At 52.6% G+C, this 25,389-nt stretch overlaps 1 protein-coding gene across 1 annotated transcript in view; it reads left to right on the top strand.

The window, feature by feature from the left end:
- The first annotated feature begins 17,527 nt into the window (after nucleotides 1-17,527).
- Nucleotides 17,528-25,389, top strand: part of MDGA2 (MAM domain containing glycosylphosphatidylinositol anchor 2) — a 385,028-nt gene continuing 377,166 nt past the window's right edge. The window contains exon 1 of the mRNA XM_030036202.1: nucleotides 17,528-17,646. Within this exon, the coding sequence (XP_029892062.1) occupies nucleotides 17,574-17,646 (73 nt within the window). The 5' untranslated portion in view covers nucleotides 17,528-17,573. The remainder of the gene's footprint in view (nucleotides 17,647-25,389) is intronic.

The raw sequence follows: 25,389 nt of genomic DNA, 5'->3' as shown, positions 1-25,389 counted from the left end.
AACCCCTAAGTCTAAAAGTATGATCCTGAACCTCTGTTTGCCTTATTCCCTGCCCTGGAGTCTCTAAGCTCCTTCATTCCTGGTAGTCCTAAAAGTCTCCCATACATAAAGGTCTTCTCCTGAGCACGTACAGAGGTATCTCAGTTCTCACAAGGCAGAGCAGATCACCTCATGCCTGAGATATGTCCTTGTTGAGACAAGTCCCACAAACACTGGCCACCTCCCTGTGGGATTTTTCTGGTGGTGGACAGTAAAGACACCTAAGTATATGATGTTGGTTTCTGCTTGCCCATCTCCAGCTTTGCACCATGGCATGTCCCCAGCCACGGTAATCTGCCTGCCTGCTGCATGCCGTTGCCAATTCAGTGTCCCACTGTGCCCGTCCCAGGTAACCCCATGTCTGCACCCATTATCTGAGCCGACCTCACGAGGTCTCTGGTTCCACACTGACATACATGGTTAAATGCTTCAGACTGCTTTAAAACTGAGACTGGAAAGCAAATTCTGGGGTGGGTTTATTAAACATACAGCCTGTTTTCTAATGCTTACTGTATTTTAATCTTGGATGTAGTCATGTAGCTGCCGGAGGCCAATCAAAGGTGCAACTTTTGGTAAACTGTTTAATGTTCTGAGTTTCTGCCTTCTCCCTGTTGGGAAAGAAGAGAACAAGCGCCTCTTATCATGTTTGTATAATTAAAGCAAAAAAGAAAATCACAACCTCCACCCTCAGTCACAACAGGGAATTCATGAGTACAGAATGCAGTCAAATACAATTATTTATCAGTCCTAGCCTGAGAATAGCTTTTATGAAAATCCTTTATTATCCTTTCAATCAAAGACAGAAGAGGCAAAACTATCCTATGGCTAAGTCACTCTGCCCTTCAATACCTCTCTTACTGTTTTATCCTTATAGGTATTTTCACTAGCATATTTTGCCCAGTGTTCTGGGCATTAGTGGTTGGAGTTATTTTTGGTTTTGCTTCCAAGCATTTCAACTTAGGTGTGAATGAGGGCACTCAGCCTTTGCACTGCTCACAGAGATGAAACTGTAGGAGCCGTTTTTCTATCCTGTTGATGGTGAGATGGTGCTGTCAAATTCGGTATGGACTACAAGGTCCAAGCCTGAGCTTCATTGGATAGGGCAAACCATCCCCATTGCATTTTTTCTTCATCAAGAAGGTCCCCACAGGCAGTAACACAAAAGAACTCCTATACTTTATACAATTTCTTCCTGTTGCCTCTGTGTGACACAGTCATTTGAAATTTTGGGTTCAGTGGAAGATGCTGTGATACAGAGCTGCCATTATCACCCATTGTACCCAGAAGAGAGAAACGGAGGGATTCATATTTAGTTCTGTGACAGTCAAACTGCAACCTTTTTAAGTGACTCTCATTGCGAGCCTTCCCACATGGTGTGGCACTAAATGTGGTACCTGAACTAATCCCACACTTTGCTGGTGATTTGCTTTTCAAAATATGGATGTGTTAGTCTAAAGGAATGAGAAAGTCATTTGTTGGAAGAGGTAATATTTCAGGTTTGAAAATGTGCTCTTACTGGAGACTTCTTTATGTTTTCTACCTGTACCTATCAAACCAATTAAAAGTGCTACCTCTCTGTGCAGACTTGACCTCACTAGTGTATGTAAAGTCTGAGAAGGAATTCAAGATATTCTGAAATAAAAGTAAAGGCCGAATAATGAAATAACGATAGCAAGCTATGAGCCCTTTTCCTCTGAAAGTTGGCTGAAATCCTAAATTAAACCCTTTCATCCCAGCAACTGGTTTGAAGCTCCTAGTTCAAACTGAAAATAGTCGTAACCATCTCTTGAGGAATAAAGAGTTGACCCATCTGAAATCTGATCTACAGTGCATATCTTTAAAAGTTCCAGTAATCCTCATATAATTATTGTATAGTAGACTTTTTTTTCCTTCTACTCCCACATGTGCACTTCAATGGAAAAAAACACTTTTTATTTTTCTGTTTTATGAATAATACAGAAATACATAAATAATAGAGATGTTATTAATAAAATGGCCAAATATGTATTCCCCTCAAAATGCATGAGTTTGAATGGAATGTCAAACAGATTACTCGATGAATATTTGATATTTTAATTTATTGGGCAATTTCTTACAAGAATAGCTGAAGTCCTCAATTAGACTTCATACCCCTGGCCCTCCATCACATCTGCCACCGAATCATGCCGTATTCCTTCCACTCCTACGAACCTGCCTCTCAAGAAAGATTGGTGGTTGCAAGAGCAGTCAAAAACTACCTCCATGCTGACACTGAGACTGTCAGTCGTGGGCTGTCCCTCAGCACAGATCAAACCAGTCTTTGGGATGCTCTAACTTGCCCCAGGACTTGATGTCTCTTCTTTCTGGGGTGCAAAGACATCTCCTTCCAGAAGATGTCTGAGAGCAGATGAGCTTTTGCACAGCAGCGGGCAAAGGTCCCCAGCCGGGAGCTAAAATGAAGGGTGCAGCACAGCCTCAAATCACGCAGCCACAGCTTCAGACTCGTCCGTGGAAAGACAAGCTTTTGCAGAAGCTGAAACCTCCCACCCGACAGACGCGGGCACTGGAGGCAGCAGTGCGGGGTGGTGGGAGCCGGGTAGAGCCCTGGTCCCATCTTCTTCCTCAGCTGAAACTACAGGGGCTCTTGCTCTGCGGGAGAGCGAGGCAAACCGTACCGCGGTGCTGCTGTACGTACAAAAGGCTCAGGTACACTTCAGGTCCCCCTCTTTGCTCCTGCATACCCAAGGACCGCTCAAAAAGCAGAACAAGACCTGGAAACCCCACAGCAATGATTAAAGACACAGGGGAAACGTGGGTGTGGAAAGAAATTAAAGACACTAATGCTCTTGAGCCGCCTAGAATTTTATTTAATTAATTTTTCAATCATGTTGAAAGTGGTGAACATTTTTTCTCAGCCGTGACATTCTGACTTTTCAACAAAATGAAAAATAAATTTGGCTCGAGCAGAAGATAAACAACAGCCACCAGGGTTTCTGCAGGGGATGTATCCCCGCTCCTGGTGCTGGCTTTCTGCTCTTCCCACTGGAGAAGCAGTAAAATAAGGCAGAGAAAAGGATGCTCCGAATGGAGCAACTTCACGCCACTTCCACCCAAGTTGAACTGAAATAGGCTTGTGGTTCAGCTCAGATCACTTCCATTTTTCAGCCCACCTTTGCTAAGCAGTTTGCAAAGATGAAAAAGAGACATTAGAAAATAACAGAAGGGGAAGAGAAGTCTGACTCACGTGAAACAGGAATAGAAAAGCATCTTTTCTGAAAATAGATGAAAAAGGAGTAATTTTTTTCTTGAATTCACCTGCAAAATTCATTGCCGTAAGCTATTATTGAGGTGAACAGGCTTTTACTGTTAAAAGTATTAGACAGGTGTGTGAAGTACCTAGTAAACTGGATATAAATTAAAAGACACATTTTTCAGAAAACTTAGTGCATATTAGACAATTACAACCCTTTTTAAAAGCCAGGAGACATTTCCATTGATTTCACCTAGACTGCACCTCTAACAGCATCTAAATCCCACTCTATTTTAGTCTCAAACTGCTTTCATTGGCCTGAATAAGGAAAAATAATTACATTCACAATGCAGAAGAGTTTTGCAATGTCTGACATTAGTTCCTGTTGAACAAGAACCCGTCCGGGAATTGCACATCAGCCCCACTGCAGCATTTCCTGCGCATACAGGAAAACGCCGATAGGTGTAGGTACGTTATGTTTTCAAAAGCACATTGACCACCAAAGCACAGCAGCTGCATTTATCGCACTTTAGGAGGTGTAACATAACCCAAGCAGACGTTTCCAAGACCCTCCACCCCGAGGGCTTGGTTGGAGCAGAGGGATAAGTTGCTCCCATCTACTTGGGGCTGGCACAGACCCCACTGCTCCACACACTGCGCATTCCCCTACCATTTACAGTGTTTTAAAGGTCTTAAAAATCAACCAGCATCCTTTGTCACATGTGTCCAGGGAAGCCTGGCTCCTCTTGGTGCTCTGGATCCAGCTTCCAAGGGAAAGGGTTATTATCACCACTACGTTTTGGGAAAAAAACTGAAACATTGCCTAAAATTGCTTTCCAAAGCAGAGCAATGTCGGGACTGTGTGACCCTCCACACGAACCTCCTGGGGCGACGGCAAAGGCTTTTGAACGCTCAGAGGCACTGTGCAGCATTGCATTCCACCGAGGATCATCGTCCTTGCCTGGCAAGGTGAGGGCCACGCATGGTGTCACGAGCGATGCTGAGACCTCTGACAGGCTGCTGGCAAAGCTGTCCCAGGGAATAGTCACCCGGAGAGCACACGGTGATCCGCTGCCACCACCACGCGCTGGATTCAGGCCATGAAGCAAAGGGGTTTCTTCCACTGCGCAGCTGTCTGTAAGGCAGTTTTCTGGTCTGTGGAGCATCCATCACCGTGAAGAAGGCACCCCTGGGGCTAAAGAGAGGGGATTGCTCCAACCTGTTTGTCCCCATCGTTATGCTGTAAGCGTAATGATGATCAGAAGCTCACGGTCGGTGAAGCTATCACCATGTGGGACAATACCCAGTCTAAACTTGCCCTGGCTCCTATGTTACTCCCAACCAGCCTCCAGGATGATGCTCTTATCCCTCTGTTAATGCCACGACTCCAGGGACACGGCGGACCTAAAGGTGACTTGGTAGAAACCAGCAAGACCCAACGGCAAGTCTTTCACTGCAGCTCCGGTGAAGGTGCTCCTTTGACTTTTCCCATGGCACGAGGGGGTCTGGCAGGTCCTGGGGCCAGTGCTGGGCTCCTCGCAGCTAACGGCCTTGGCATCACTTGCAGCCACGCTGGTCTGACCTCTCCTACAGAAAAACAACTTTTAAAGCACCTGATGATGAAGACGTAGCTGTCAAACGTGGTGGGTGCTTGGGCCCTGGCTCTGCGATGGCTAGGATGAAAATGGAGTAGACTTCACCCAGGTGCCTCTGTGAGTTTTTTTGATGCACTATGTACAAGGTCTAGGTTGGATGAATAATTAAGATGAAGAAGTTGAACTCTGAATCCATCACTTGGAGCTCCACGAAAGTCTTTGTGGCAGTTTGTGGCACCAGTTAGGGGCTGACTGAGGCAAGATATGACCGGTGATGACAAAAGAGTCTTTGTCAGTTCATCAGTGAGAGCTTTTGGTGAGAGTCACTCCCCCAAAGGGAATTATCTCCATTTATCAACATTTAGAAGAGGTTAATAGCTCCTCTTATTGGGTGGGGATGCAGGCAAGCTCATTTCAGGAATCAGAGAATGAGAAGTCATCCAGTTTCTCACAAGATGTGCTCTAAGGTGAGAAACCATTTTCCCCCTGCATTGGTACAGCCCCGAGCACACGGGAGCAGTAGTCCAGGACAAGCTCCTGCTTAGGAGTGAACACGGCCTCTTGCTCTTCATCTCTCCCGGCCATCCTCATTTGGCATCAACATATGGCTGGGAAATGCAGTCATTTAAAGTCATTGCATCGCCTAGGCTTTTTTTCTCCTTTCAAGCTTGTCATGCTAATTTCTAGCCTTATGTGCCAGCCATGAATCTTAGCTTAAAATCAAAGCATTTCCAAGCAGACTTTCTCAGGAGAGCCTCCGACAGAGGCGAAGCCATGTTTGCTACCAGAAGGAGACTTCTCAAGCAACAAAGTGCATTGCACAGTTGTTGAAAGCCTATTTCTCTGGGGTTTCTTAGCGCTAATCAAGGCAGGCACGGGTGTTCAGTTTGAGAGTCAAAAAAAAAAAAAAAAAAGACATGAAAACCCACAAGAAGACAGAGGTTCAAGGAGGGGCAGGTAATCAGGGACACACAAAGCGAGGTCCACAGCAGCAATACTTTAAAAAAAATCAATATAACCCTTTAAGCGGAGGTCTTGGTTTGATTGCTGTTCTTTTACGTGAATAGCGATTACTGGGCCTGAGAACTGCAAAGGATCTCCCGTTATTTCATTGCTGCACTGCTGCCTGATGGGAGCTATCATTTTAAAGAGGAGAATACCAAGTTGGGTGTCCACACTTCCGAAAACTGTTGTTTGTTTTTTTTTTTTTTCTTTAAGAATGCTCTATTTAGCATAAGCAATTTCAACATGCTTGTTCAGGTCCAGCTGAGCGTGGAGACCAGCTGCAAACCTCGTGCTGTTTGGAAGAAGCGGCAAAGCATCACAGCCCTCACCTGGGGAAGGTGCAGGAGCTCGTGGGTCAGCGGCATAATGGAGGAGCTGCCAGAGGTGGTGGTCAGACTGGGTATTTGTCCTTGCGTCCAGGGTTTTCTGGCCTAAATTTGTTTTGCTTTGGTCAGTAACGGTACCAAGGGAAGAAAAAAAAAATTTAAAAATTTAAAAGAAGTTTCTCATGCAGGGTCATGCAAGAGAAAACCAGAGGCACACAACCCAGTGACCACACCAAACACGTTATCGTTGGGGCCATGCAACGTTGTGCTCACAGCTTGCAGGGTGGCTGTCCCAGTGCTGCGTCACAAGGAGACGTCTGGAGCAGTTTGGCCGCTGGAGCACAGTGAGATACAGCACAGCTCCAGGGCTGGAGCTTCAGCGCCAGAAACAAACGCTGTACAGCACACCTCCTCTGGGTATCTCCAATACAGAGCTGGTACAAAACGAAAGGCAGTTGTAACCTCTGTAACCCACCTCTCCAACGCGAGCAACTCAACAGAAGAAAAGCAAAGGATGCCACACAGCCTTGCCTAGACAGGACCACACTCAGCCACGCACGCCCAACCTCACTATGCACACCTAACTCACTCTTGCAGGAGTGTGACACTCCGGGGACAGCTGCTTTGCAGGTGTAAATGATAACACACTGATTTGCACCAGCTGCCAGGCTGGCCCTCTCAGTCGAAAAATCTTCCAAACTCTAATGCGGCTACACAGTGTTCACCCTGCTGAAATTTTATTAACACTTTCTCCAGACACCTCTAAGCTCCCTGTCCATGGCCATGAATCATCAGCGACACTCACAGTGTAATAGCCCGGTGAAAAATTAATTTGTTCATCTCCAGGTTCCTGGGAAGTGTGAGACTCGCAGAGCTGATCCCTTTGCACCTTCCCAGGAGGTTTCGTCCCACGTGCTCCAGGAGTACCGCGTACGGAGGAAACCTGCCTGCACCCTGGGGGCAATGCCCAGCATCCCATCAGCACCCCTCAAAGCCCCAAAACTGAATTAAAATAAGTATATTCTTTTTCATCCTTAACCACAGTGGGTTAAAAACTGCAGCGGGTTTCTCTGGAAGGGGACCTGCCTTCCTGAAAGGATTTGGGGTGAGAAAGCGAAGCGGGATCTGGTGGTGCTTCGTCCCTCGGCCCACGGCCAGCAGAGTGCACTCAAAAGACATTCTCTGCTCGTGCAAACCTCTCCTGCTAATAAAATCCACCCTGTGTTTAATATGTAGTGGCTGTAGTGAGGAGCTACTGAAACTTAATTGTTTCCCCCTGCATTATGAAGAAGAATAGAGACGCTCCAATGGGATTTCATTTTATTCAGGGAAATAAACTCGGTCTGATTGTGTTATTTTAAATAATTCCCAGGATTCATTTCCATAGTGCAACAGGGGCAACTTCACCAGCAGGAGTGTTGTGTATTAATATTTCCCTTTAACTTAACAAGAATTCACATTTTTTTTCTGCTGATGATGCACAAGACACTCATTATTTTCTGAATGTCAGCCTTATTGGAGCTATCCTTGTGCACTACTTGTTTGTAAAATAGCCAGGCTATGGTAAGGACTGCATTTTTAGTATTTTGTTTATTATTGCCAGGATGCCCAACTTCTTCTGTTGCCTATAATTTGAAGCTTGTGGCCACAATGTGGCCAATACATTGAGCAGCCCCATTTGTCACTGGTTAATTAGATGTGACCCATTTCTTTCACGCTGTTCTTCCCTTCCACTCCGGGGAACGGCTGTTCGCATGCCAGTCAGCGTTAGCCCAGCAGGGCAGAATATTTTTTTGATTATTTGACACAACAGTGCTGCATTTTGCAGCCAAAACTGTGCGTGTGTGCATACACACAAACGAAAAAAACCACACATCTTGCTGGTGCAACAGTATTGTCATTGTGGGAAGCCAAAACCAGACAGTGGATGTGTCTGAACACGGCAGGTTTAAGCTAATTCAGCTGGCCCATCCCTCCGGACAGGATGCGTCGGTGTAGTGGATGGCACCGCCGAGTTTATGAGGATCTAAGAGGACTTTTCCTTTCCTCCTGGTCCAAGGAGATGGGGACCTCAAGGTGACTTACAGGTTAGCTATGTGCAAGCAAGGAAAGCTGCCTTTGAACGGCGGCGGCGAGTTGTGTGCGTCCACCTGGCTCTTTTTAAGGCTGCTCCTCCGAAACATAAACGTCCCTTATGCGCAGCCCGTGCCCCAGCCCGTGGGTACGGTCGGACCTGCTGCAAGGGGACGTGCTGCCGGTTCGCAGCTCTGGGGACAGTGAGCATCCCCGTGGCTGCTTTTCCCGGCTGGCAGATGGACTGAGAGACAGGCAGACACAGCGTCTCACAGTCTAGCTTCTATTTTTCTGCCAGTTTAACACAGGCCCTTCAGGAGGATGAAGGAAAACTGGTGGACCAAAGCAGGGCTTGTTTCAGCCGCTCACAGTGAAAGGACCTGGAGGGTATTTTTTTTTTTTTTAACACGTTACAGCTGGCGTGCTCGGTGCTGGCAGCCGAGCACAGCCCTGCTCCTCTGCAAGCCCCAGCTCCGGCTTCTCTGTCCTGCCCGTGACCACGAGCTGCAGCTCCTCATAGAAACACAACGGAGAGATGAAGCTCGTCAGCAAAGTAAGCATTTTGTTAAGGGCTCATGATGCAAGAGAAGGGTGGGGGTAAAACGTAGGTGAGAGCGGCAAATGAAGGCAGGGGCTGCTTAGAGGGCTGCCCTTTGCTGAGCAGAAACACCGGTAGATGTGAGCACCGGAGCTTCCTCGCAGCCCAGCAAGCCCTAGCAAGAATCCAAGTACAGCTTTTCTAAGAAGAAGGGGGCAAAAGGGCTGTAGCCCTGGCCACCACCTTGTTACTCGCTCATAGCAGATGACGTGTACGTAGGCGTTCGTTTGTTCGGGCCACCTCTACCCACCTCCAGAGACACGCACGTGGATCTAACTGGAGCACCCACATCACCAACATGCAGCCGTCTCTGGGCGAAATGGTTGCTGGCCCTGGAGCCCCAAACGGACCTGCCTCTCTTCACAAAGACGATGAAGAGCTCATGGGCATACAGCAAACTGAGGCATCCAGGAAAGAAAGGCACAAAAAGTGCCATATTTTAATTACATCGAATTGCTCTTCCAGGTGTTTTCCACTGCCCTCTGACTCGGTGAGCCCAGGAAGGCTCACGCATGGTTTAGATGTTATTATTGTGTTTGTATACCCCTACAGCTTCATGCACATGAAAGCTTCAACTGCGCATCAGAGTTTGAGGACCATGGCAAAACCCTGTTCTCGTGGCAGGTATTAATGGTTTCATTTGCGCTCTCTCTGGCTTTATTTCTGAGACTGAAACAGAGCAAGCGATGCATTACAGAAAGAATGAAAGACCAGAGGGTTGTTACATGGAGTTGAACTCTTTGTCCCAGGAGGGTAAACCTAAAGCCGCTCTGACAAGACATCACCCCTCAGGGTGGTGTAAAACAAGCTGCACACGTGGGTACAGAGATCTCTCCAGTCAATGAGAGACAGACAAATGCATACCTACGGGTCACTGCTTCTCGCTTCCTGAACCACACGATGGCCGTTTGGAAATTTCCCCTCTAATCCAAACTAGAAGTATATTCACCATAAAATGACAGCTTGTTTGAAGAAAAAAGAAACCCCACCTCACTCCCTGAGAGTGCAGTGGCTTTTTGCTGTTGCCTCCCGCAGGGTATGAAGAAGAGGAGAAGGGTCCCTGCTTTCTGCCCGACTTCACATCGGCAGATCAGTTTGCTTCTTTCCATTTCTTTATGGGATGAAGTCTTTTACTGAAAATCAGTGGAAAGCAATATTTTGCCTGGTTGCTTGAACTGGGCTACAGTCTTGGAGAAGATGAACCTTAATCTAGATTTTACTGGGCAGTGCCCAGTGGTTGGGCTCCCTCCGTGTAAGGCTGAAGGATAAGCTGCTGCCATGGCACTTATCACAGAGTCACTTTTTTCAGCCGTACCTCTGGATCCAGAGCAAGAAGCCGGACAACAAATTTCAGCCATGAAGCATCACGCAGACCATTAACTGACATTATCCCGGGGTGCATGGATACCAAAAGTGACTGCATTTGTTCTGAACAAATGAGAAACCTACCAGAGAGAGTAAGCCCAAGGCACACAATAACATTTAACTTTGCCTTAGACCAGTGTATCTCCCGTCAGCAGCCCAAATGGTTTCATCCATGTAAATTCTTGGACGCCAGGAGGATTCTTCTCAATTCACACCAGTCCTGGAGAGCAGACCTAGCCTGAAATTAGGTAGTTTGATGTAATTTATAATAGTTCTGAGACTTAAACTGCACCAGTGAAGATAACAGGTGTGTCTAAAGGGTCCGTCACAGTTATTTATCTAATAACTCCATCCCTTGGAGGTTTGGCCCTAAACATTGTTAAATGAGCCTGTTTCAATTTTCAGAACAAACTACATCTTATCAAGAGAGTGTGAAAAGGCACAAGGCAGATGCTGCCGAAACCTTTGGAGGATCTGGGGCCGCCACTTCAAATGGGTCTTCAGTGGTTATTTTCATTTCCAGCACCTGACCCGAAGAAGGGAAAGCCTCGCTGATACGGCAGCTAAAACCCATGGGCTAAGAATAAAGGTGGGAAGAGCCTGTGCTGTTCAAAAGGAGAGCATTTAGTGTTTGTGCTCGTAACTTGCTCCTTTGCCAGTATGAAGGGTAGAGATTTAGTGCGTATGTGTGTCTGAGAGAAAAGTAAAAATTACATACAAATGGAGGAACTCTCATCACGCTGCAGCTGCAGAGACCGGAGCTTTAACAAAAATACTATATACTGCAATGCACAAGCAGAGCTGACAGTCGACTCTTACCTGGAGAAGAGCAACATTTTCACAGCAAGAAATGATCCAATTTTTGTGCCGCTTGTAACGGTTAAGCCTGGCATTGCACCCCCACTTGCACTTCCATCAGAGCATGGTTGGTCACGGTCAAGGTGAAACACTTTCTCAGGCACAGCTCCCGCCGGCTGAGCCCGTCCCACACGACCCACGCAGGGACCAGACTGGCTTTGCGCCTTGGGCTGGCATAAGGGCGATGCTCCCATTCGCTCTGCAAATGCCTCTTGTTGGGCATTCCTGCGTATGCTTGCCCATAATACCTCCACGTGCAAAGGTTGTCCCTCTGGGAAGCAAACTCCTCCGCAGCCCAACAGAGAGCACTGTCATGCAAATAGAAAGGCTGGGAAATGCAGTTATCTGGCTTTGATGGAGTCATGCAATTCCTGTCTGGGCCACCTTAGAGGGACGGGTGCCGTCCCACCACGGGGATTCCTTCTACGCCCTTGCAAGAACTCAAACAGTAAATGATCCAGGCTTGAATCAGGCACCTGACAAGCACTTTTCTGCCCCTTTTTTAGATACTTATTCTAGGATGATTTACTACTTTCGTATAATCTGCTCACACTCTAAACATGCCTCAGATGATACATGCAGTCCCCAAATTCAGCAGAATTGTGAGACCAAGTTAAATTATTTAGTTTTGCCTTAGTTTTGTTGGATGTTGGAAATCTCAAGCCAGCGTGGCTGATAAGGAGGGACTAGAGTAACAGGCACAACTCACCGACACTGCCAAATTACTCAGAATCTTAATGCTACTTAATGGTCTCCTTTAGTCAAATCTCAATTATTTGTAGACTTGCTCCCAGCGAGAGAGAGAAAATAATTTGCTTCTGTCTGGTGTTGGATGAAATGAAAAAGCTGCTAAGAAAAGAGCTTCTGAAATAAATGGCTGCTGGAGTGTGGGAAGCATTAGAGTCCCAGAACTTTTGTTATTCAAGCAGTTAGCCTAATTCAGTTTGATTGATTTCATTTTATTTTATTTACCTTGCTCCCTCCTGCAACAGAGGGGCCTATAAGACACACTTGGTGCTACACACCACTATACGATCCTCTCGATACCGAGAAATGCAAACCAGCCCACTGCGATGTGCTTCGCCGATGGCTCCTTATTTCTGGGGGCAGAAGAGTGCCGTCAGCTTTACTTACCCGGGAAGATTTTGCATCAAGCAATACAGCAGTATTGCTAGCAAGGCAGCATTGCTCGCACTCGGCGGTTAATGCCCCGGCTAGAACGATGCCCCGTGCTCAGCTGCAGAACCTGTGTCAGGAGAAGGTGAGGGACTAATGCTGCCGTTACTTCCCACGGGAAAGTGCTGCAGTTAATTTTCTTGGGATCCGATGCCTTTTTTTAATCAAGACTGATACCCTGATAGACCAAATCATTGCAGCCCCAGCTGTGATAACCTACCGCACAGTTCCTTGAAGTGTGAGGGCTGGCTAAAATTAAGCTAAGCAAGCAGTTGAAAACCTACCCCAGTGCCTGCTACAAGATTATTTGCATTTTCCCCTTTAATAAAAAAGTAGGAGCAACCTGATGCTTGCAGACACCCTACAGGGCGGACGGCACAAACTACACCTTTCTCGGCAGACTGGACTGTGCTCTGCCCGTGGCCGAAACCCCCGCCGAGGTCGGCAGAGCCCTGGCTGCACACAGAGGTGCTCAGCCACGGATGGGTCCCAAAGCTCCCCGATTCCTCCAAGGGACCCCAAGCACGGGTCCAAGGAGGCTGTGCTGGGCAGACCTTGCTGTCCTCCTGCTTTCCCAGCTCTTCGCCCCACGGGTGCATCACCCGTCCGACGCGTGGTCTCCTTGGGCAGCCTCTGAGGACACTCGGCCGGGGCTGGTGGGTCACTCTGCACCGTCTGAGCAAGAAGAGGGTCTTCGTGGTTTTGGGAGCTGGCAGGGAGCAGGGGATGGTACTGAAATAGAAACTTGTTTTGGGGTTAAAAGTGACAGATGAGCCTTGTGAGCCTTTCCAGTGATAAATGAAAGCCATAAAGTGAACCTGGGGGGATTTTCAGGCTGAAGCGGCATATGCAAGTAGTCTGCGGGGACCTTCTTTGCAACATGTTTTCCCTCCCAAAGCAAACTGCAAGTGCTGGAGCTGACGGAGCCCAGCCACAAACCCCAGTCCTGGCCCAGGGAACACCCGAAGGAGACCAGCTGAATTTCACAAGCCCCAGAACAATTTCCAGCTAACTTATTTCAGTGGGGAGCAACCCCACTGCTATTTCATGTCAGAACGAGCGATTTGGGAAACTCCAGGTGGCTGTCGGCTCTGACTTGGTGAGTTATTTTAATTCCTCCTTTTTCTTCAGGAAACTACTGTCTAGCGAGATGGTTGGGTTTAGGTTCACAGCTTAACATCATCAAGCAGATCTTAGTAGTAGCCGTAATGTTTAAACATTTAAGAGCAAGATACTTTAAAAAAAGCCACGTCAGATGATACTATTCAGTGGAAATCATTTGGGCACTTATCCCACAGAGATTTATGCACATGCTTAATTTCAGACCGCGAGTTACTCACATGAATTTCAAGCACAGTGCTTTTGTGGTAAGGTTTACTAGGTGCCTTCCCCTCTGCAGAGCCGAAGCCTGAACTTCCAAGAAAGCGTGCCAATGATGTGCTAACAAAATGCTGTGTCCCTTCTAATGGCTGTTCCACAGGGTAGAGCAGCAGCCAGTTAATGATTTCAGCTTTCAGGACTGAATAAGGTATATCTGTGCTGTGAGGATCTCGGATTTAACCATGTGACGGCTGGAAAGAGGGTGAGAAAGGACCAGCCCTTTACGGGTTATTGATGTTCAAGCTATAAAGCAGACAATAAGGTACACGTCCCTCTTCCTTCCACCTCCACTTGAAGTATCTCAAACAAGAAGGGGTAGGGCTGGGCCCTGGACATCTCCTGCCAAGACCTGCCACGGACGGAGCTTTACAGGTGAGGAAAACACGCACTGTCCTCGCAAGGTCAAAAGAGCTTTTGGAGTATGTCCATGTACCATGCCGCGGGGCTGTTGGCCATAGGAGTAAGAAAGGAGACTGGGGGCAAAAGTAGCTGGGAGGGGACACCAGAGCCCTGGGTGCAAGTCTGGGTTGGGATGACCATCGCCCAGAAGATGTGGCACAGCTGGTGCTTCGAGGGCCAGTTTGGCACACGCGTAGCAGGACGGAGAGGCTGACGGTAGAGAAAAGACAAAAGGCAACTGAAGGTTGAACGTAATCTATTGAAGGCCATGCTGTGAGTGCAACCTCAGGAGATCTGCTGAGGCAGATTACCCCGAATTCTCCTTGCAACTGAGAGGCAGATAAAAAGGAGCGTCAGATGGACCCAGACATGCAATCTGGGACTCCCTTCGAATAGCGAGGCCCACCGGTGAAGGTGATGAGATGCGTTTGGGTGGTGTCATGGAGGGACTAGCTTGGCTAGGCTGTGAGCAGTGCAGTGGCAGCTGAGGACCTCCACCCTCCAGTGGTGCCCATGGCTTCCAGACTGTTGAGTCGACTTGAGCTGAACCTCCCTGGGACTTGCTGTGCGGGAGGCAGCTACAGGCCCCGGTCTCCCCTCACCCCCAGATGTCCCATCACTGAATGAGACATGTCCACAACCTGGCAGTCCTTCACCTCCTCTGGATAAGCGGCTCCACTACACCTGGAAGGCTTTTTGCATGTGAAGCGGGAAGAAACCTGCATTAAATGGCTGCTGTTCTGCCACGTCCTACAGTCAAGCAAGAAGCTGCTTGGCGAGAGTTGGCCGTTTCCTCCAGTACGTCACCGTAAGCGAGGAAGCCACGCTGCTCTGGCTTCCCGCACGGAACAACCTTTGCTGAAGCCCACCCAGGGGCCGCGAACAATCTGTCCCGAGGAGTCAGTGCAGCTGGAGGAACTACCCTGCGTTTGGTAGCGTTGCTGTCTGCCTTAGCGATGAAGCAACAACCACGTGGATTTTGGTGTGCGTCTATATACCAGCGTGGATCTCTGCAAGGCTTCCCAACCTTCAACCAGCAGAGAAAACCTTCCCCAATCCCCCACTGACCTGATTTCCTGTGGGAAAATGGTTGCAGACAGGCTCAGTTCTGGGAACGCATTAAACCTTCGCTCCAGAGGCAGTGAGAGTATCTGGTGCCGAACAGTGTGTCTCTGGCGGGGTGGGGGCACAATATTTTGAGCGCATTTACAGTGCAATCTCAGCACCATCCTCACAGGCTCCAGCTGGCAGCGGGTCAGTGATGGGCCCCAGCCAGTGCTGAGTGCCAGCCTGCGCTCTGTGGGCATGGGGCTTGCCCAGAGAAGCACTGCGCCCATCCCTCCTTCCACCTCCAACTTTCTTACCAGGTCGGGAAGAGGGAGCAGCCCCAGCAAGAACCGAACTCGGCCCCTTGCATCCGTCAGTGGATTTCCAAATGATGAATTGGATGGCTCTGAGCCCTTTGGGGATGGAAGCTCAAGAGAGCAATGCATTGGATCATCTCAGAAGGGCAGCACTGAGGAGCTCAGCCCCTGCCACCAGTGGCCAGGAGAGCACTCAACATCGCTAGACGAGTCCAAGCCTTGTTAACGGTGTCCCGCCTCGCGCCAGTGGGGCCACAAGAAACCCTGACAGTGCAATTGCTTCTTCCAGAGCACGTCGCTTTGTCCTGGCCTTGAGCACTAATCCCTAACTGGTGCAGGCGGAGGAGGAAGCTGAATGCAACTGTGTCCAAGGTGCGCACGGTTTTGGTGCAATCGCTCGCGGGAACCAAGCAAGAAGGGGAGAGGACAGGGGCAGTCGCTTCCCAACAAGTCCTTAGTTTGCTCTGGTAAATTGGAGGCAAGAGACCTTCACCAGCACGAGTCCCACGGGACCCCAAAATGTACAGACATCAGGCAGCCTGGGAAGGTGCTGGGAGCCAGTGAGGTATCTCAGATACTTGGTGAAGGCCGACCACCGCCGAAGGGGGAAATGACCAGATGAAAACCCAGCAGCGGGCAGCGGTTGGGGCATGCTTAGCCACATGGCTGCCTGCCAGATGCACGGAGCAGCTTGTCCCCTTTGTGCCCCCTCCCTGTGTCACCTCTTGTCGTGCCAGGGCCTGGGAGCCCCCCCCCCCCCCCCCGAGGCTGGCGACTGTCCTTAGCCCCATGCCCTGGCGCACTCAACCTTAAGCAAGCACAGGGTGCTTAGTCAGTCTTGGCTGGGGAAAGCAGCGCTGCTGCCCCACGAGTGCGTGTCACCGGTGGGGCAGAACACGAACCCCGCTGTCCCCCCCCCCAGCACCGGGCAGCGAGGCAGCGGAGTGGATTTGGGGGGGGGGGCAGGACACACAACGAGGGGACAGCAGGCTCAGAGTGCCCTCAGGGAAACCCCACGTCCGCGGACGGGCCAGAACCCCCCCCCCCCCCTCCCCTCCTTTCTTCCCCCCCCCCCCTTCCCTCCCCTCCGGCAACCGGGATCGGAGCGCGGACCCAGCGCGGACTCAGGGCGCCCCGCACCGTCCGCACCGCGCAACCCGCCTCCGGGGCGCACCGCGGAACGCACCGCACCGCACCGCAGCGCACCGCGGAACCCGCTTCCCAGCGGAGCCCGGCGCTCCCCGGCTTGGTGGCGGTGAGCCGCGGGGACACGGGAGGCGGCGGCGGCGGAGGAGGAGGAGGAGGAGGAGGGAGGAAGAGGAGGAGGAGGAGGCGGAGGAAGGCGCGCAGCAGCGAGCCACGCAGCTTTGACGTCGCCGGGCTGCGGCTCCCCGGCTCCGCTTGCCGGCACGTATAGCACAACGTGACGGCACACCGCCGCCCTCCATTCACACTCACCCGCTCGCACTCAGCGCACACGCACCCACCCGCATCGGCGGAGGGAAGCCCACCCCCCCACCCACCAACACCCCCCCCCCACACACCCCGCCATGGGCTCCGCGGCCGCTCCGCAGGCGCGCTGAAAACCGCCCCCCCCCCCCCCTCCCGCCCGCCCTCCGCGCTTAGAGCAAGACCCACCTCCGCGGCTCCCACCCCCCCACGCCACCTCCGCACCAGCGCGGGGGGGGGTCCCCGCGCATCATGCGGGGGTCGCGGCGCTGCGATGGCATCTGATGGCCGCGGGGCGCGGGAGGCTGCGGAGGCCCCGCGCAGCTCTCGGCGGCCCCGGCAAGAAGAAGAAGAAGCGGCGGCGGCGGCTGCTGCCGCTGCCGGAGCCCTGAGGGGGCTGCCGTTCTGAAGGGGGGGGGCTCCGCGCCGCTCCGCGCCTCTCCGCGCCGCCCGCTGCGCAGGAGGAGGAGGAGGAAGAGGAGGAGGAGGCGGAGGAGGAGGAGGAGGAGGAGGAGGAGGAGGAGGAGGAGGAGGAGGAGGGAGGACCGGAGCGGTGCCCGCCGCCTTGCCCCCGCCGCCCTGCCTTGCGCGGGCGTGCGCGGCTCGGCCGCAGCGGAGCGCGGGGCTCCGGCGGGCGCTGCGCTGCCTCCCCCCCCCCTCCCCGGCTCTCTCCCCCCGCCCCGGCTCCGGGCTGGATATGTGGATGCTCACGTGAAGATGGATGTAGCGATCGGGCTGCTGGGGCTGCTGACGGTTCTGCTGGAGGGCAGCTCCGGCCAAGGGGTGTACGGTGAGTCCGGGGCGCGGCGTGACCTTGTCGCCGGGGCGGGAGGGCGGGGGTGTGTGTGAGTGTGTGTGTGTCCGTCGTCCTCCATATCCCCCCCCCCCCCCCCCCCAATACACACACACACATCCCGCGGGGGCGGCGGGGCTCCGCTGCGCTCCGCGGAAGCCGGCGGAGGCAGCGCCGTTGCCATGAGACGCTGACATTGCACGGCGAAAACCCGGGGCGGGGAGGGGGGCCGGGGGGGTGGGGGGGCTCCGGGCCGGTCCCGGGCCGGCCGCGGAGCGGGTGGTCGCAGCCGCTATGGGGTTTCTCCGCGCCCGCGGAGCCGCCCCGGGGGTGTGTGTGTGTGGGGGGGGGGGGGGGGGGCCGCCGCACTTGTTAGCAGCGTCGCTGCCGCCCGCCCGCGGCCGCGGAGCGAGGGGCGGGGGCGAGCCGCAAACTTCGCGGTGCTCCGCCGGGGGCGCGCAGACCCCGCGGCCGAGGGCGGCTCCGCGCAGGGGAGAGCCCCGCGGAACCGTTTCCCCGGCCTTCCCCCCCCCCCCCCCCCCCGCCTCCCCTCCCCAAGGCAGTGACTTGCAAATCGCCGCCGCGGAGCGGGACGCGGAGAGCTCCGCGGAGCGCGGAGCCGAGAGCCGGCGGCATCCCCTCTCCCCTTCCCGCTTTTAGCGCTCGGGTCCCGGGCGGTTGCGTGGGGTCCGGTGCTGGGGCCGCGGGTCTGGTTGCTTCCCCCCCTCCCCGCCGCCACCACCCCCAAGTTGGCCCCGTTTCGGCGGAGCCCGGAGCCGAGCAGCGGGGAGAACCGGCCGCCCCGCCGGACCGCGGTGCTGCGCGGGGAGGATGCCGCCCGGTGCGCTGGCCCCGGCTCCGGTGATGCCCCGGTGATGCCCCGGCCCTGGTGATGATGTCCCGGTGGTGATGTCCCGGCCCCGGTGATGCCCCAGTGATGATGTCCCAGTCCCGGTGCTGCCCCTGCACCGGTGATGATGTCCCGCTCCCGCTGATGCCCGGCCCCGGTGATGCCCCAGTGATGATGCCCCAGTCCTGGTGATGCCCCAGTCCTGGTGATGCACCGGTAATGATGTCCTGGTCCCAGTGATGCCCCAGTCCTGGTGATGATGCCCCGGTCCCGGTGATGCCCTGGCCCCGGTGATGCCCCACTCCCGGCAATGATGCCCCGGTCCCAGTGATGCCCCACTCCCGGGGATGATGCCCCGGTCCCGGTGATGCCCCGGTCCCGGCCCGGTGGCGGGGGGGTTATGTAAGTGGCGCGGCTGGGCTCGGTGGCGGTGCGGTCCTGCGGGGAGCGTTGGCTCTGGTAGTCGGTGTTGAGGAGACTTCGTGAATTTGCCAGTAAATGCTTCGTTTGACATCTGCTCCTTCGAGCCCCTGCGCCTGTTTCAGCACTAAAATATTTGCTTCTCACTAACAAGGCAGCCCCAGCTAGAGATGCGCTCCCCCTCCCCTCCTCTTTTTTTTTTTTAATTTTGCAAAATTTCAGTGTAATTGAAAATGTCTGAGGGGTTCTGCTCGCAGCGGCTGGATCACTAACGTGCAGATCTTAGCACCAGCAGCGCCGGGGCTCTCTGCCTTCCTCGACACACAGGCACATATTGTTGGATGCGCTGGAATAGCAACTGCTGTCGTGAATAGGAGAGGGCTTGTTCAGGCAGAGCGTGTTTTGTGGGGGCCTACAGGAAAGGGAGCTCTTGCCCTAGACTGAACACCGGCATCGATGCACAGGCGATGTCACATGCAGATTTGTAGTAAGACTTTTGTTTGGCAATGATGCGTTTTCATCCTGTAAAATGTAACGCCTTATTTAGGTTAAGGACGATGGGTGAAGGGCTGGTGAGAGTGCGGCGGGGGGGGAGTGGTGTGAAGTCAATCGTATGTGGCTGCACTATATTTGAAACCTGTTTCATGTGAATCTGTGTTTCTTCATTGACTCCCAAAGGTCAGTTTGAGAAAGCAGACAGCGCTCTGCCAAAAAAAAGCCAAGCCCAGGGTATGTCTCCCGGCAGCCTGGAGCACCTTGAAGAGCCTGCTCGGTGTGCTAGGGCTATTTTGAGAAAGGAGGTTTTGAAAGTAGTGCCCTGAGTTACATTAGCAAAAGCGAGCCCCAGCCTGCGAGAGGCAGCCTGCTTAGTGCTTGTTGCTTTGGAAAAATAAGTTTGTGGGATTTGAACAACTTTTTTTGTCCCTTATTGAAGATTTCGAGATCCTCACAGCTCTGCTTCCAAGCCTGGTGCAGTTAGGAAGATGTCTTGCTGAGTTAACCCACTTGTTCCCTGCTTTTGTGCCAATAACCCGCAATGCCGGCGTCCCTTCTGTGAGCAGGCAGAGCCCCAGCAGCCTCCTCCGTAAGGAAGGCTCGGGGAGTTGCTCCGCTTCGCGAAGCGAAGGAGCGTGGTACGGTGTCTGGCCATCCTCCCCGAGCCCTGCCGCCCTCTCCAGCCCTGCACGGAGAACTTGCTGCTTTGCCGGTCACTCAGACCCATCACTCAGGCGCCTTCTGCCGCTCCGACTTCTCTCCAGTTCCTCCCGTTGAGGTTGTGTCTCATCCGCAGCAGGACATGTGTCCCCGGGCTGGGGTCTCGCTCGTGATGTGCGTTGCCCAAGCTCCACCTGCCTGCTCTCCGGCGCTGCCTGCCTGCCTGCCGCCGATGCTCGTCTCCGACGCTGCAGGAGGTGTAGGGAAGGACCGCTCAGCTCTGCCCTGTGCCGGCACAGTGCCTGCCGTGGCAGCGTGCGTGTCCACCCAGAACAGCAGCGCTTGAGAGCTGTTTTGGTGCCCTTAAATGCAAAATAAGTGGTCCACGTGTGCTTATTCCTAGTTCGTACAAAAAAGCAAATTAATGTCCTGTGATGTCTGGCTGTACATCTCACCGTTAACTTTCCTCTGTTGCTTCTGAATAGTAAAGCCGTGATTAAAAAGTCGGTTGCTCGTACAGCTGAACCTAAGGGGGAACTGAGGCACCGGCACTGAGAACAGTTTCCTGAGGCTGAAGAGCGGGTCAGTGACGGAGCCAGGACAGGCGCAGGTCTGCCCGCTGCCCGCCGTCCCCTGCTCCGTGCCTCACGCTGCATCTTCAGGGGGTGGGGGGAGAGCAGAGCTCCTAAAATCCCCAGCAAGATATACAGTTCCTCAGCTCTGCTTTGCCCAGCTTGTTTTGTTTGGTGAAATAATCTAGAAAAAACTCAAGTGCTGTATGCACTTTTCCTCCTCTTTAAATTATGCATGACTTGCACTGTTAATAAAGCAGAAAATGTAGGTATTCAGAACATGATGGTTATCCTTTCACCGAACCGCAAGTTGCAAGAGAAGAAATGGCTAAATGAGAAGGCCAACACGGGCATGGAGCGTTTTTAAGCAGATAAGCAGCAGCTCATCAAAATGTGGGAGTTTTGTGAGAGTGGAGAGCAGATTTTTGTGACTGTTTCCCTGGTGCCGAACTGCCCCGGCCGGGGGGGGTCTCACTGGGGACCCGGGGTTCAGGCGCTTGCTCCGGTGTTAAAGCCGACACTTTCTGGCTCTGGGAAGCTGTTTCCAAAAGACAGGAGTCGCCACAGTAACTGGGAGCAGCCGCGGTACCTGCTGGGTGAGGTGTTGCTGCACCCATGGGGTGTCGCACACGGGAAAGGGGTGCAGCCCCCCCAGCACCCGGAGCAGCCCCCTCCGTGACACGGCTTCCCCGGGGCCACCGGGGCATGTTTTACCTACTTCTTGCAGAGCTTTTTAGTTATTTTCCCATGACTTCAGCTGGAAATAAGCAGGGCAGCTACTGAGGACAAGTTTTTCGTGGATGTAAACACCAGGTATGTCGTAGGGAAAAGTGTTTGCGTGCAATACTCCTCCCTCTGTGCACCCCCCCACTGTGTTGGATACTAACTCCTACAATGAAAAGCACTGAACATCCCACCTGCAGATGCAGATGACTTTAGGACGGCTCTAAATGCCTGCTGAAAGCAAGTGAGCACAAATGTAACGAGTATCCACTGTGCTCAGACACGTCAGAGTCTCCCCGAGGCTCTGCACCAAATCGGGCTGTGGGACTCCGCGTGCAAAGTGTTGGGAGAAGCGACGACGGCCAAGGGAACAACCAGGCTTTTCGTTGCTGGCGCAATGTAACGTGGAAGCGTGGGTATTTATTGTATTAAATGTCAGAGAGGTTGCCCTTGTTCCTCGTGCCAAGCATAAAATGTTATCCAACGGACTTAATTTTTATTGCAGTGGTGTGTTTTATAAAGAAGCAGGTTTGGAAATGGGGAACCCAAACCCCAGAGCTGCCCCTTCCACCCCAGGTAGCAGCTTGAGCAGGGTCTGCTGAAGCGCTTCGTATCCCGGGGGAGGTGGAGCAGGGTTACCCAGTGTCGGGAAAGATCTTCCATCGCCTCCGGCTGCCTCTTTATAATGATGATGATTATTTTGTGGTACACTCAGCTCCCCGGGGGGATTAATGACTGCTGGCTTCGGAGCTGAGAGTCTCTGCGTGCCGCTGGTGACCTGGCCTTTCCCTAACGCTTGCTCTGGTCGAACAAGTGGATTGGAAGGATGAAAGAAGGGAGGGGGGGAAAAAAAAACCCAACACACTGAGCAAGAGCGGTTTCCCCGTTAGAAAGGCTGGTTGCCCGTTTCTGTCGGTGAGGGCAGCCTCTGGATCGCTGGTCCCAGATGTCACCGCGGTGGCACGGGGACGGAGGGTAATTCCGCGGCGCTGCTCGCCTCGGCTGGGCATGAATGCGGGCGTTGTGTGGGCCGGTTTAACCCTGCACAATTTGGGATATTGTGCGAGGGAAACGCGGCGGTCCCGGGAACAGGGGAGGAATTATGCGGTGCCGCAGGGGCCGGCGTTTCTGAGCAGCTGTGTGCTCCTCCGCCGCCAGCTCCGGGAGGTTTTGCAGGAGCCAACTGATCACCGAGAGCTTTAACTCTTAACTGAGCCCCGGGGAGGGATCTCCTCCTCCCTCTCACGCCGCAGATGTTTACATTGGGATTTCAGCAGTGGTCTGAGGTGAACTCCAGCTTCAGCAGCCAAACCTGGGAGCGTGCAGAGGCGGGGAAGCAGCCGTCGTGCCTCTTACGGACAGCCAAGGGATTGGGATTGACTCTGCTCCCGTGGTTCTTAGTTGTGCCACAGGTAAGGGGCCGTGCAGCACCCGGCATCGCGGGAGCGACGGAGTCTGGTGTCCAGGCGCGCTGGTCTGTGCATTCGGGGGGGCTGGTCTTGCCCTGGGGTGCAGCAGTGTGCGGTCAAAGAGTGCAGATAGAGTCAAATTGTAAAAATGCTCTATAGTGAACGTGTGGGAGAAGATCAGCAATGGAGATTAAACCTGACTCGAGGTCTGCTGAATCGATGCAGAAACTTCCATCAGGTTTTGCGTGTCCCGGGACGTGTGTGACAGCTCAAAGCGATCCCCCTGGCATGCAGCGAGTTGCCACGGTGCTGTGCTGGACGGTGTCGCGGCACATCTCATCCTCCCGGGAGCAGCTGGTGCTCTGTGCATCTCTGGTCAAAATGTTGCCTTTGACTCTGCGTGAGGGAGATTTGGAGGAAATCTGGCGGCAAGGAGACAGTCTTTAAACAAATAAAATAACAGCTCTCCTGGCTCAGAAGAGCAAAATCCAGTTTAATTAGAATCAGTCAGATAAGTGCTGGAGAGGAAGGAAACAGATGAATGATTAAAGCTCAGTTCTGTCTTCCACCCTCCTCAAATATTTTCTGGGACATCCTTCGGTGAAGGGATGATCTGCTCCCTGCACGCAATGCAGTGCCAGCCTATATATGCATGTATATATATGTATACTCTTGTAGGGCACTGGGTCTTCTGCAGTATATCCCCTTCTTGCAGCGGAAAAAAACCCCTTTGGATGGGAGGCACACAGACACGGGCCACGCAGGAAGAAAATGCAAGCGGGGAGGTTGCTCCCTGCATCCCCCTGCCAGTGCCAGGACGCCGTCACCCTCCCTGACTCGGGCTCAGGGCCATAAGTTGTTTCTTAAACGATGTTTCTTAAACCTGGAAAAGACTCTTTGTTTGGAGAAAGGGGTTTTTGAGAGCGGCTGTCCGAGGGAAGGCAGCTCCATCGGTCCCCACGACCCGGGTCTGACCCGGTGCCGGTGTTCGGCGTTCGCAGCGCTGCCGCTCCATCACGGCTGGGTGAGCCCTCCCTTGTAGCCACACCGAGTCCCCACGGCTGGCTCCCCGTTAGGTCCTTTGGTTTATCTTTTTATAGAACCTCTTTCCAATTTCGAGTTATGTCTGGATCCGGCTGAATTATTTCCTGCCATCTCCATAAATAATGGCCTTGCTAAATATAGCTGAAAATGGAGGGAAGTCAGTTTGCTATTCTCAGACAGATTTTGAAGCCTGGCTCTTCTAGAAGGAGGACTTTCTTTCAAGACACGGTGGCTGTCCAGGAGCGGTCCGGTGCCCCACCGTGGGAGATACCTCCTTCCGTGAATGCTTCTTGCAACCCTGAAAGCTTGAAGGACCGAGTGGTTGCCTTGAACGTCCTTACAGGCCCACGTTGCTCTTGGCAGCATTCAGCTTGATTTTGACGTCTGTTTGCCCCGATTGCTTGTTGCCAGCATATTTGGGTACCAGGGAGGTTTGTGATCTGGAAAACAGGTCTTATGAGGAGGGACTAGAGAAGATCCATGCGTTAAGGTGGTTAAGACTGACTGAGGTAGTTAAAAAGGGAGATAAATGTATGTTATAATTATCTCAGGAAGGAAGAGACAGGCAGTGGTGAAGAGCTAGCTCCAAGCAGCCACCTAAGGTGTTGGAGGAGCCAACAGCAATCATTTGAAGTTATCAAAGCCCACAGTGGAAATAAAGATGAGTTTTTTTAACAGCTGGGGTAATTAGCTGTTGGAGCAGCTCACCGAGAGATGTGCTGGACTCCCTGATGTCGAACATCTTTGATATACAATCAAATGTTGCTTCTTAAATTGGCGAGCTTGATACAGGTGGGGATTGCTAAGGGAAATCTCTGGCTCATGGTTATGTGGGAGGTCAGCCCGGATGAGACCCACTGTCTCTCCTGGCCTCAAACTCCAGGAAACAATCTGTTTTTAATATATCAAAGCAGTGATTGGAGTAATATATGTTACTTAGCAAATGGTCTGGACTTTAGTTATGTCGCTAATACGTGAATACCTGATTAAAACACCACGTACCCTTCAGAGCGCAGCGTATGAAATGCGTCGGTAGGTAACTCTCAGAGTGGGAAGGGAGGAGGAGATGGGATCAAGGGACCGAAAGGTCCCTTCCACTCCTCTGCGTGCGTGTAACGCCTGCCGTATCGCTTTCCGTGGGCTTTCTGGTGGGTGTAGCGCACGCCTTCTTCCAGCTGTGGTAGGCGCTGCTCGGGAGTTCACAGCCAGGTTTTTTGGCAGGTGGCCTCTGAGCGCCAAAGTGCCCAAGTCCCACTGGCTTCAAAACGAGAGCGGTGCCCAGGTACCCTGGGAACGGGGCTCCGGGGGGGCTCTGGAGGCGTTGCAGCTGAGGGATGCCACGCTCCGAGATGTAGTGGCTGGGCAGAGTCTCACCGAGTGCTGCCTGCTCTGCCGGAGCCACCTCGTCGGGCTTCGTGGCACCAGCAAATGGAGAAATCCCCCGAGTGTCGTTCTGTAACTTGGAAATGTGTTTTTTGTGACTCGACGGAGTAGCTGGTTATCTCTCACGTGCTGTAAGACTGCCCTGGAAGATGCCGTCTCTGCAGAGCGGATAAGCATCGGTGTC

The sequence above is a fragment of the Aquila chrysaetos genome, chromosome 2 (genome assembly GCF_900496995.4).
Source record: "Aquila chrysaetos chrysaetos chromosome 2, bAquChr1.4, whole genome shotgun sequence".
NCBI lineage: Eukaryota > Metazoa > Chordata > Aves > Accipitriformes > Accipitridae > Aquila > Aquila chrysaetos.
This window is presented reverse-complemented; position numbering and strand designations above follow the sequence as displayed.